Source organism: Sylvia atricapilla, chromosome 12 (assembly GCF_009819655.1).
Source record: "Sylvia atricapilla isolate bSylAtr1 chromosome 12, bSylAtr1.pri, whole genome shotgun sequence".
NCBI classification, from domain to species: domain Eukaryota; kingdom Metazoa; phylum Chordata; class Aves; order Passeriformes; family Sylviidae; genus Sylvia; species Sylvia atricapilla.
In genome coordinates, this window is record NC_089151.1 from 19,512,331 (window position 1) to 19,525,744 (window position 13,414).

Consider the following 13,414-nt stretch of genomic DNA (forward strand, 5'->3'; position numbering starts at 1 on the left):
CTGACATACTTCTCATATTAGACTTCTGATGTGTGCAATTACAAAAACACTGAGCATGCACTGTATCCAAAAGGAGATTACCTCCAAGACACATGAAGTTGTGATATTAGATATTTAACAGATCATCAGTCATTCAGATAATTTCATAAGCAATGATGATGGAGTAGAAAGTAGTAAGTTTCTGCAGGCTTTCAATCTGAACGGCTGGACTGTGTCCCTGGAAGGATTTAAAAATGTAGCTAACACATGTAGCTGTGGCACTTGGGGACACAGCTGAGCAGTGAACCTGGCAGTGCAGGGTTCATGGATGGACTGCATGATCTCAGAGGGCTTTTACAACCTGAGCAATTCTACACTGATATTTTGTAAACAGTAAGTATTTGTTGTTAACTGTATTTTAGCACATAAGAATCACTATGTAATAAGACAGTGAAAGGTGATATTTCAGAATCCTGGGGATGATTTTCTGATACAAGTGTACTTCATAAAATTATATACACTCCAAACAGAAAAAATTAGGAAAGTTAAAAGTTGTTAAATCAAGAGTTAAAAAGCCCCACAGAACTAAGGCTGCAACACATTCATTTCGTGATGTTGGTCCAATGGCTTAAGCACAGTTTCACAACTGGCTGGATGATTTTTCCTTGCTGGATTCTGGACTTGAGAACCTCTGCTGCTGTGCAGACAGCTAAAAATGGACCTGTATACAAGACGAAGACAGACATCAGCTTCTTTCTGAGATGTTCTGTCTCCTGGGCACTGCTGGAGTATTTTCCACACCAGGACACTTTCAAAATTAGTTTGCTCTATCTGAAGAAAAAATCTGTAATAGGGCAAGGGAGTGCAATCAAAAGAAAAGGTCTTCTGTGGCAGGCACTGTGTCCAGCGGGAGCTGTGCTCCCAGCCTGAGCTCTCCCATCAGGTGACAGGGGTGCACACTGCTCCCAGCCCTGCAGTGCAGCACCACTTCCTGCCTCCAGAACTGCTTCCCAGGTGGAGAGTTAAATTTTTAGGAGGATGGGATGTGGAAGCAACTGGAATGACCTTGCACGACATTGTTTGGCATTTAAGGAAAACCACAAGAAATAATAAAAAACCACCAGCAGCTGGCATGCACATACATACTCCACAGCAGCTTGTCAGGATTTTAGCTGCAGATACTATTCCTTATCTCCCTCCAAAACTGGGGACAAAATAGGAGAAGCAAACAACACATGCATATATTTATGATCAACTTTTGAAAAATTATCAAAGGAACCTTAAGGGCATGACTCCATGCTTATGTATTTGCAGACAGCTCGTTTACTTATCCAGATCTGCTGGCACCCTCAGCGACATACACCTCACCAGGGCATCAATAAGTCATATACTCAAATTTGACAACTGCGCAAATGCTTTCAACAAAACTCACTGCAAATACAAAGATGAGGGGTTTCTTTTGCACATTTGAATGAAAAGGTTTTGGTTTACAGAATCTTTCTGTGAGGCTCAGCAGCAGCTGTGCTGGGAGCACGAAGGATGTCTCCCAGCGCCGTTGGGGAAGCGTTCAGCAGGCACCATCTCTGTTGGCACTGCAGCCTCCTGATCTGTCAGGCACAGCTTGGCTCTGTCACTCACACAGCACACACAGCACAGTTGGTGCTGAAGACCAGACCTGCACGTCATATGCATTTCAGGGCTCTGGCTGCTGGGATTTCTTGGCATGAGAGGGTCTGCTCCCATGGGAGTGGCTCTGGGCAGGTACCCTGGGCTCCACACCCACTAGCAACCACACCAGAGCCCACCTGCTCCTGAAAGCTCTCCCAGCTGCTTTTCCCCCAGAACAAATCCAGCACGTGCACTGCAGGACTGACCCCTGGCTCTGAGCAGGCCCTGCAGCTGAGGACGTGTGGGAGAGCTTGACTCAGAAATGCACTACTGACCCAAATTAAGACAGCACTGTGGAAACCTCCAGCAGGTTCCTGCTAAGAGGTGCATGTCCAATCTCTCCTGCTGGGTGCACTGCTACCACTGTCCTGAGATGAAGGCAGGAGGATGCTTCTGGAGCAATGCTACAGAAATGATGCATACCCACATGGCAAATGCTACAGTTTAGCCAGAAATCATTCACACTGATTCAGTAAGCCTTTCACGGTGGCTTGAAAACAATTTAAACAAAACTCCCAGCCACTGGCAAAGCAAATGAGCCTCCATGTAGAAGCTACTTCTTTCTTTTCCAAGAGGCAACAGTTGCAAGGTCTAGCATTAGGGTCCCAAGTTGCAGATAAGACAAAGTGCTGTGGGGAGGGGAGGATCACTGGTGTCGCTGCTCTTTTCCACAGCACCTCTGAAAATCACTGTATGTGAAGATGCCAACGCTCACCTTCAGGCTGCCAAGCTGAAAAACCCCTCCAAGCTCTGTGTATCCATTTTTATTCCTTTAATAACTTGTTTCAAACTGGTGTGGAAGACATGTTGGTTATAGAAAGAATCGGACGAAGCAGCAGAAGAGCTGTAAATTAACACCACAGAGAATGCAAACTGCAGGAAGAGAGTTGGATTACTAGCAAAGGAAAACAATCCCTCCAGATGCATTTTAGATCAGAAAACACCCTAAAAACAAATTATTAGAAGAAAGAGGAGAAATGTCAGCAGTATTTTAAGAATAGGACTATGCTGAGCATCAAGCACTACAAAAGAAAAAACAAAAGACCATTGACTGAAACTGGAATCTATTTCCATCATGACTTATATCACCATAGAATCAACCCAGAAGAAAGCATTAACCCTTCTTGCCACTTTTGTCTCTAAGGCATGAAATCTTAACAAGTTGTACTGAAGTGGAAGAAAGAAAAGCAGATTCAATTAGTATCCTAATCTGGTCCAAAAAGCTTCATTTATGGCGACCCTCAGATAGAAGAAGACATTTCACTGCACAGTGTTATTCCAAATGACTGCTAGCACCTGATGAGAGCTGTCATCTGCCCAGAGACATCCGTGAAGAAGATCTGAACCAGTGTCTAAGACCAGAGAGTAACAAGCAGCAGCTGATGGTGGTTTCTGTGTGTTTACAGACACCAATGCTCCACCACCACCCATCTCCAGCTGGAACCTCCACACCTGCTCCAGGGGATGCCATCCACCCCAGCATCACCAGGACACTGGGAATGGATCACCTTTGTCCTCCCCTTTCCAAAAATGGTTCCTTGGTACCCTAAGGCACAGCAGTGAATAATTCTTGAGCATTTGGACACTACTTGGAAGTAGCACTTTGGAGATGAGTGCTAAATAAATCCAAGCACGGTTAACAAATGCTCCCATCCTCCTTTCATGACACTTAATGATGTCTGTGCTTCAAACCACTCCCAGCTGACAGCATTTGAAAGTGTCCCTAACTGCAGGACTAATCTTGAAAGGTCACACTCATCAACGTGTGTTATTATTCTCATAAGAACAGTGAACACATTAAGCAGTTTTGGTCCCATCAAATATTCATTTAGCATCTCTTCAAGAATATAACACTGCACAGGGACAGCAATAAATAAATGTATCCATCACGTGACAAGTGATTTATTTCTGTACTGAAATACCATATTGATTACTTCTGATTTCCAGTTTAATCAGCATATTTTTGTAAAAATTTGAATAACAAACTTGGTTTTTTATTTAAAAGGATTATTCTTTTCCATGGAAACTACTATCAGGCCTGTAATCTAAAAAGGAAAGATCCTGTCAAAATATGCCCATTTTAAGTGTTCAGGCAAATACAAAATTCAGCATGAATAGAATAAAACATTCAAAAATCCTAATTGCAAAAGCTATTTTTAGCTGTAAATGTAGTTAAGTGAAATATTTACAATGCATGACATTTTCACAGTATTAAAAATGTCTATTATTTTTGCCATTATTATGTTAATTGAATTCATTCATTTATTAGGAGCTGGCTTAAAACCATTAATATTATTAATTCTCACTTCATCACTCATAGTCAGAACATAGAATACAAAGACCTTTGTAAATTGCCATCTCATGTAGTAGTTTTTTTTTTTTTTTTTTTAATCAAGTTTGTCTGCACTTTTAATTCTAGTGGAAGGATACAATGCCAGCTCCTAACAACAACAGTGAGTCGCAATGTTGTTTGGACCTTGTATTCCAAGGACATCCCTTCTCTGTGTTTTAAACCCCCCAATATTTCAGAGGCAGCTCTAACACCACCCCCATGCCCTGCAGAGCAGGACAGGATGCCCAGGGAGCTCCTGCCAGCACCCAGTTCTCAGCTACTCTTCGAGTTTTCCTCCTCCAGGGCTCCCCAAGATGTGCAATGCAGGTGCTGGGTTCTTCAGTCCTGCTCCCACAGGTCACAAGGACCCACTACACAAACACTGACTGGACATTTCTAGAGGTTTAGCAAAGTGATTCCACCATCAGCACCCAAACCAGATCCTGCAGCACAGGTTCTGATCCACTGTAAGCGAATGTGAAGTCTGCAAGGCTGTGGAAAATCATACCATCACTGTCTGTGACAAAAGCTTAGAGATGGAGTCTCATTTCACCAGGATGTTAATTCTCAAGTTATACAACAGTACTTAAACCAGGAAACTTTTCAGACAATTTAGATATACAATTTTCCATAAAACTGCTCATGCTCCTGCTGCAATTTGGCATATAAATTGGAAAATTGAATTTACAAATAAGCAATTGAGTAAAGTGCAGAAAGAAGTGAAGGTGCTAATTGTTCTTATTACCTTCAAAGCAATATAGCATTATTGTCATTAACATAAAAAACATCTTTTGTGAGTGTATGTGACCTCAGTGTAGGGCAGATGTTTCTAAGCAGCAGCAGCAGAAGTGGAACATATATACCAACATATATGGCTCATCTAACTGTCATACATCTCTGATTAGATTAATTCTACTAAGTAAGATTAATCTCTGCATGAAACACACAGCTGTTCTTCAGTGTGTATCCCACACTGCTCTCTTGTGCATTTCTACAACTGCAGGAGAACTTTTATACTACTTTCCCAGCTACAGTGACCTTCAACACTAGCTGTTCAGCAAAAAGCAGAGAGAGTCAAAAATTCCAAATTCCAACGAGATTAGTTTAATTGCATCCTAATCTCTGAGACAAAGAATTTTGAGGATGATAAGAAATACCTGAAGTGTATTTCAAAGGAAGTATTTTTGAGCAACCAAGAATAGCTCTAAAGCCCTTCTTCATGATGCCATTTAATAAAAAAAGCCAAGTGCAGCACAGGGGTGAGCATAAACATGATCTTGGCAGCAGCAGCAGCCTTTGGGGAACCTCTGGAGTGCAGCAGAATCTATTACCAAGTTATGTCTTCAGGAGATAGAGGTAGCCACCTACCTGTCTTTGTCTTTTCCAGTGAAAACAGGTCAGAACTCACTCTGGTGGCATTTGCAAACACATGCCATGCCTAAAAGGATCAATTTTACAAATATCCAGGGGGAAACTGATTATAAAGATCACACAGTTCAGTGTAAATCATCCTCTTACCTGCCACAGATGCAAGTGTAGGAGGTGTGGCGCATGCCACCTCGAGTGTAGCAGTAGTGCTGGAACAGGCTGCAAAGAAACAAAGGGGGTAATGAATGATTTATGCAAAATCACATCAAGACAGAACAGAAACAAGTTCTGCTTGAGTACAGCTGTGTTGGTGTAACTCCCCAGCTGCCCAACAAGGCTCTCAGCCCGTTTCTGCTCAGCTGAGCACTCCAATTGCCCCCGTGCAGGCTCAGCAGCTCATCTCCACAGAGCCATTAAACAACTCTGCAGAGAAGAGAGGCTCCAGTGCAGCTCAGTGACCTCGATGGCAATTGCCTTCCTCACAGCTCAACGCCGAGAGGGAAAGTGCTGCTGGCAAGAGAGTTCATCTGACCACAGAACGAACAGGATGGTAACAGTGAAAATGCTGGTAAAGCTGGCCAAAGTCTCCAAAGTGGAATTGAGAAAACCACTGCATTGCTGGATTTCAGGTACACAGTCTCATCCATGATCTTTCTTTTCAACCCTACTGCTCTCAATCTATGTCATGGACATTCAGGACAAGTGAAGTCCAACCAGGCCTTCATGAAAGAAGGAGCTTGCCAGACTTGTCAAAGCTCTTCAAAACAATTTCAGCAGAAGTTCTCTCATTTTTACCACCTCACAGACACCTTCTGCTGGAAGCTGAACTAAAGACCCTGAGCCAGATTTGCATCTGACTGTGCTGCTCACCAGACAAGCCAGCAGAGCTCTCCCTTCACAGAGAACTTTCTGCATCACAGTCTGGGCTGGAATGGACAGCCTCAGGTTTTCCTGTCTGCAGTACAACAGACACAGAGAAAACATCAGACTCAATTTCAGATTGTGGTACCTAAATACCTCCATGATCTTTTCCTGTCCAAACATGGGGAAAAAAAAATTAACACAAACTCAATCCCAAGAGCAAAAGGATCATGTGGTACCACGAGACCAAGTCTCCAGCAGCCTCTAAGGGACAGTACAATGCAGCACTGTTTACTTTGGGGTGTGCTCGGGCCAGGGGAGGGAGAACAGCCTGTGGAACTCCTCTTTCACTGCCTTCCTGCTGGAGGAGCTGTTTGGCCTTAAAAAGCATTACAATATTTTCATCTTCACTGTCAAAGTCCGCTTCACATGAGGGCAGATGTGCCCAAAGCACAATTAATATAGGATTAGGTGCTTTATGAGCTAAGCACATATCATGGATCCTTTTATTCCTTTTGAAATATGCTCTAGTTACATTCCAATTCCCTGTAATACTGAACGAATTCCAAAACTTCATTTCTTGTAATACTGAAATAATTTCATTAACACAGAGTGATAATGGTGCTATTCAAAGAATAGAGATGTTGTGATTTTGTCCTTCTTCAGCATCAAGCCACAGAACACAATGCAAATTCAAAAGATACTAAAGGCATTACATGCTTGTAAATTTAAACTGGATTTTAAAATTACACAAAATGACAGTGTTTAAAGAGAAACAAAAGCAAGCATACAAATTAATCACATCTGAGAAAAGAAAAGCTCCCATTTAGAGACTCAGAAGAGAGACACCCTGTTTATAAGATCTCTTCTCTGTTCAAAATACTGTGGTGGTTTACAAGGCAGAAAACACTAAGTTTGTTTTGGCCCATAAATTGGCAATGAGTAGGTCAAATGCCAGAGAAGGTAAGGAGAAACTCTGACATGGTGAGAACCCAGCACAGATATCACTAAATTGAGCTAATAAAATTTATCACCCACACTGTCATTTTTCTGACAAAGACATTCTTTCATGGACATGGACATTTCACATGGAAACATTTGCTTGCAGGCAAGGTTTACTCTGTAAGACATGACACTATACACAAACATTTTGCACAATAATTATACTTTTAGATATGTATAGTTACACTTTAGGAAGCAACTTTTAGTGTATTTTACAGACCCTTCACCTTAAATGTTTGAGTAACTTATGTCCTCTAGACAGCAACTTCCAGTAATCTTACAAAGAGCTTAAAAATTAAACATAAAAATGAAATAATGAAGGCTCTAAACATCCCTCCATCATCAGTGATGCAGGATAGCAAGGCTTATTTTTCCACATGACAACTGATCACATATTCATAGTTCCAAGTCTATATGAAACTATGCAGCCAGTAATAGTAGTCACTTCCTGCACTACTCCCCAATTAACAGTAAAAATCAATTGATAAATTAAGACATGTTTGTGTAATCCAGCTGTTGCCTGAACTTTGTTTCTGTTTTCATCAAAAGTCATGGACTTCCTTTTATGACTAAGAAAGAAGAGGCTATCTATGTGATTGAGCTGCTGATGGCACAACTTTGCCAGTTGCTGAGTTTCCTGCTAGTAAAACTACTCACATCACTTTTTTGAATTTACCTTTTCAGGGTATAACTTCAAGCAATTAGAAAAAAAATTTCAAAATTTCCCTCAAAGACAGCCAACATCCTTGTATAATATGGCAGAGATAAATGAAGGACTGGATAGGCCCCGATGACAAAGGCTGGCTTTTCAAAGCCACAAAGTGTATATGTAGAATTAGAGAAGGTGCCAAGACTTTGTAGGTAAAGTCCCAGCTCCACTGACGTTAATGCAGATTCTGCCGACAAGACTTTACCACACCAAGATTTCACAGTCTACACTCTGTAAGAATCTTTATCCGTAAGAGCAACATGAAAGTATAAAGTATGAAATAGTTGGATGGAATATAATTTAATCTGACACTCTGCATACATTGCAAATCTTGCATCCTGAACTTCTCCTGGTCTTTTTGATTGGAGGGTGTCTTCAGCCAGTTTTATGGTGGTGCTGGATGCTTTGCCCTGAGCTTCTAATGCAACCAACACAGGTACAGAAATGAAGCAGCTCTCTCTCTTCTCCTTGCAGGGTTTTCAAAGCTTCCTGCCATGTTTTGGGCAGTATTCCTCCAGAGGGCAAGTGTATGACCATGCAAGTATGGCCTCAGTGGTGTACACAGATCCACACTGGGGCATTGGCTTGTCACCTGCCAAATGCAGACAACTTTGCCAGAGCCAGCATGGCCAGTTGCTGTTGCTGTGTAGAGGAACATCCTGGGTTTGGTGCTCTTTTGTTTCCCCCAAAACCATCACTTCTTTTGACTGACAACATGCAAAGAGTTGAGGCAGTTTTAAAAAACTCACTGGTTTTTGCATCAGTTTAAAAAAACCCCAGGTATTAGTCACTATCAGCTCAAGTAAATCTAACATCAGTGCACTTACCCTCCTTGCACATTTTCTGAGGCACAAGATGATGTTAACCCCACTGCTCTGCTGACTCTCAACTGCCTCACTGACTGCTTGAGAGAGGAAAATTCCCCTTTCAGAAATAATGGGTTATTCACCAGTGGAAATAACAGAACAAGTATTTACTTGCAATGTTTCAGATTGTATGGAGTACTGCATATATCCAAACAAATCTCCAGAATGCAACTTCAAAACAGCCTAAAAAGGCATTAAAGTAAAATCTTCTACCAACAGTCTTTCTGACAAACTATCAAAACCACTCTGATAATGATGTTTGTGTCTCATGACCATCTTTGGTCCAGTCTCTACTGCTATCTAATGCACGTTGACAATTATAATCACATGTGTGCTATGAATGGAAAAGCATTAAATAAGGTAGTTTAATGTCAACAGTTTTCCTAATTTAAGTGAATTTACAGAATAAAGACACATAAAGCAGGAGGAATAGAATTATCTGTATTGATTGCTCTCACACTTTGCTCACATTTTCAGGTCTTCCTCATTACTAGTATACAACATATCCAAACACAATCAACAACATTATTTTTATTTCCCAAAATAAGTACATAAATAATCTCTAATTTTAATTGCTATCATTAGCTCTTCTTGAGTTACAAGAAATATTTAAAAGAAAGCAAAATTTGCATTTCTTAGCTATTCATTCCTGAAACCAAGACATCAAAAAGGTTCAAATTTTAAATAAAGATCCAATTGAGCATTTTGACCTGTATTCTAAAAAACTAGAAAGAAATGCAATTACAGAAAGCATAATAAACATGGAGAAAAGAGATACAGAAGGAACTAAAAGCAGCAAGAGTATCTGACAAAAAAAATATTTAAACCTATATGGGCAAGTTTCTATAACACTGCCCAAGACATTCCTCAGTGACATCTTCTGAAGGTCTCACCCCCTCAGCAAAGTGCTGCAGAATGAGACATGCACATCACCTTAGGCTGCAGGGACAATTCCTCATCCCAAGGTTTCTGATGAGAGAGAGAGAGCACCACTAAATAATCCTGTTCACTGTTCCCAGATACTGCATCTAGAACACCTGTGGGTACTGCTGGCTCAAGAACTCGATTTTTAGGTTGGGATCAGAGAGCTCTGCTGTCAATTTGTCCTGTGAAGCATACAGGTACAGAAGAGTCAAGGACACTTGTAGGTCATTATCTCATGATGGTGTTTACACCGAAAACATGGATTTGAGAAAGTCGCCTCCTAATGAAAAGAAACCTTTGTATACTTCAAAAATAGCATTCTTTGAACACAGCCCCTGAGAGTTGCCTTGAAATGCAAGCAGGTGGGTTTAAACTTTAAATAGGAAACCACAGTAACTTAAGAGAGTTCTGGACAGAACTTGAAGGATTTTCCGTAGTTCCTTCTTTTATTTTTATGACTACAATCGGAAGATGTAGGTGAATATCTGTCAGTTATCTGTGCACTGAATTACTTTTGAATTACAACTAGATTGTGCCCTTATGCTTTTGTATGGTGTAAATATGAAGCACAGCCATGATACAGGCTAAAATCCAAAGCCTTTCTACAGCATTCACAGAAGGCTAAATACTCCAAAGCGGATCTTTCTGGAAATACCAGGACTGAAAGCCATTATTTTGATCATTTAGACCCATAAAGATCTCCACATAAGAAAGCTGTAAAGCCCATACCCCACAAAATTATTGAGCCACAGTAAATATGATTTGCCCACAATTACTAAAGCATTTATACTTAACATCAAACCAGGCTGAAAGAAACATGCTCAGAGGAAAGAAGACAAGGTGTCAGGAACAGTCCATCAGTGAATACAGGAGCAAGGTGAGCAGTGCTTCCTTTAATCTCACACTAGACATAGTGAGGTTCTTAAAAACAGATCATTTCTCTTTGTTAACCTACTTACTCCGCTAATGTAATTTATTTTCCATGGGCAACTAGATGCTTAAAGGCTTAGCCTATCTAATCTCATTTTCATTTAGTTCACAACAGCACACTGCAGCACTGCAAAACATCTCTGAGGTTGTTTTGTTAAACAGAAACAACAACAACAAAAAGGCAGTCCTTCATTGCAAAAGGGTAAAACAGAGTGGAGAAGTGTAGGAGGAATAATCCAACTTACTGTTAATGGACAAACAATGGGCTACTAACTTGCAGTCAACAAGAAAAATAGCACAATGAGCAGATGAGCAAAGTTATTCAACACCTTGGAGACAACATATTTCATGATTTATGTCTGGAAATTGTTTAGAACAGAATTTGCAAACCCATGAACAACAGGAAACAAAACCACTTCTATGCATTGACTTCTTAAACTAACTGGTTACACTACTCCTAATGAAATTTCTAGATTAAAATCCCTGGCTGGGTTATTTTGCATGCTCACAGAGGACAGCTGCTGAAGCTTAGTATCAGCCAGAGATACTGAAAGGAGCTACACTTTGAAGCATCTCTATTTACAATTCTCTTAATTTGTATCACGCACAAGCAGAAATAATATGAGATTTTTAAAAAAATGTTGATCCTTCTGAATTCTAGCATCTAGATTCTGTTCTCATTTTTTCTGTTTTCTTTAAATAAGTTATTTTTCTTTATGTGCAGCAAACACTACGTAATAATAGCACCTTAAAATGTTATTTGAGTTCAGCAGGGACAGAAGAAGTGTAACTTTGGCAAGCAGGTATGACACAGGAAACTGGCAGTATACTAATGTAAATACAGCAGAACATTTATGAACTAAGAAGAGCTGTGTAGAAGCAGCACAGAAGTAAGCAGGCACATCTCTGTAATAAATAATTCATACTGGGATTTCTTAAGTGTGTTATTTCTCTGCACTGAAATGGATCACAAGCCAGAGCTCAGGGCAGGAACAGAGGGTATGACCCTAAAATGCAGATATATATTTTAAGATACAAAACAACACAGATCAGAAGCAATGCCATTCCTTCAGGAAGCAAAGCCCATCAAGGTAAAGCCATTAATACTGCCTGGAAACCAGAGACACAGAAACAGAAAGTCCATAAATAATAGAAAACTTGGCACTGTCACATATGTCATATATGATTTGCAATGATTGAAGGTAATTGATAATATCAGTTCAAGAACAGAGAGTTTAGGTGAGGGGTAATTAGCATTTTAATTGCATAATTGGGAATTATAAATTACCTGTCTTATGTAAAGAATAACTGAAGAGCTTATATGACATGAGCTGATAATTCATCTTTTTGTCTAAGCTACACAGGTTGGTGAATTTAGAGAATCAGGAACTGCATTTTCCTCACACACAGAGACATTTTCTTTTTGTTTTTTAATTTCATAGCTCTTCCTTTTATTTATTCCACTAAAGAAAATTTTCCACCATCACTGCAAATCTAGAATTTTTGAATGGCTTGAGTCAGAGAACATGACTCTGACACTGCAGTAGTTTAAGATTTTCTGTAGAATGATCTCCCATTCTCCCTTCTCCCTTCCAGACTGATATAAGTTTTTCCTAACAGGATTGTTGGAATTTAGTCCAATTTTTTTTCTTTTTCCAGTATGAGGAAAGGGCAAGAGCTTTCAAAGACGTGATTATAAAGAAGTGCATATGGACACTCTCCCTTGATTTGTCTTTCAGCTGATTCTACACTGGGGCCACATCTCTTTGACTCTAAAAATTCATCGAGTTATGCTTTTTCACAGAAGTTCAGCTAAGCCATTTCACTACCAATGTTTAAATGCAAACAATGATTATGTAAGCCTATAACCTCCTACTCAGCTGCTGCTTTTCCAGAAGATTGGCAAGACAACGGGATGGGTGCCCTAGAGATAGGACAGTTACCAAGAATGCTCTGTAAATACCACTTTTCAATAAATCAATCTTTAAATTAACACTTAAGAAGCCTTTAAAAATGCCTTCAAGTATGGTTGTCAAATTACTGTTTTCCTGAAACTCTTCTAACTCTACTCAGAAAATTCAGCTATCATTTGTCAGAAGTGATTCATCTGCATAAAACCCAGCTGATTGTGGATAAAAATATTATGACTGTTGCACTACTGAAATCTTTAACTATCAATCCTGTTGAAATACAGTTAGTGTCTCATAATAATTGAGCTGATTAAGATATTCATAATAAAAAAGTTAAATGTCAACTCTGACAGACTTGTAAGTGAAGGTCTACCTCACCTTCTGGTTTTGGGTAGGCAGCAGCTCAGAGGCAGGAGGTGTGTGCTGGGCTGGCAGAGAACACAAACCAGGATCACCCAGATCCCTGCAGCAGCCTCCAGCCTGGCCAAGAGCCCCGGGAGGTGATGGACAGACAAAGCCTGCCTGGAACCAGAGACAGCATGGCTGGAATTCCAGCTGTGATTACACCAGCACAGGTAAGGAAACCGAGCTGATGGGATGGCCATGGAATCTCTCCCCACAGAGCCACAGCAGGGAAAAGGGGGAAAGCTCAGAGCTCCCAGCTGGGAGGGTGAGCACTGGCCCCATGCTCAGCACAGGGCTGGAAGGTGGGAATTGTCCTGGGCTGTGCTAAGCCCACATTCCACATGCTCCTTCCTGCTCCTGCCTCTGCCCAGCTGGCTGCACTGACACACAGGGCTCCTCCTGCTCTGCTCCTCTACACTGAGCAGGGGCTATAAACCCTGCAACGGGGTTGGTTTTCATC

General features: G+C 40.7%; 1 protein-coding gene across 1 annotated transcript in view; it reads right to left on the reverse strand.

The window, feature by feature from the left end:
* The window catches only part of PEPD (peptidase D), a 140,176-nt gene that overhangs the window by 55,034 nt on the left and 71,728 nt on the right, over positions 1 to 13,414 (reverse strand). The window contains exon 10 of the mRNA XM_066327988.1: positions 5,498 to 5,566. Within this exon, the coding sequence (XP_066184085.1) occupies positions 5,498 to 5,566 (69 nt within the window). The remainder of the gene's footprint in view (positions 1 to 5,497; positions 5,567 to 13,414) is intronic.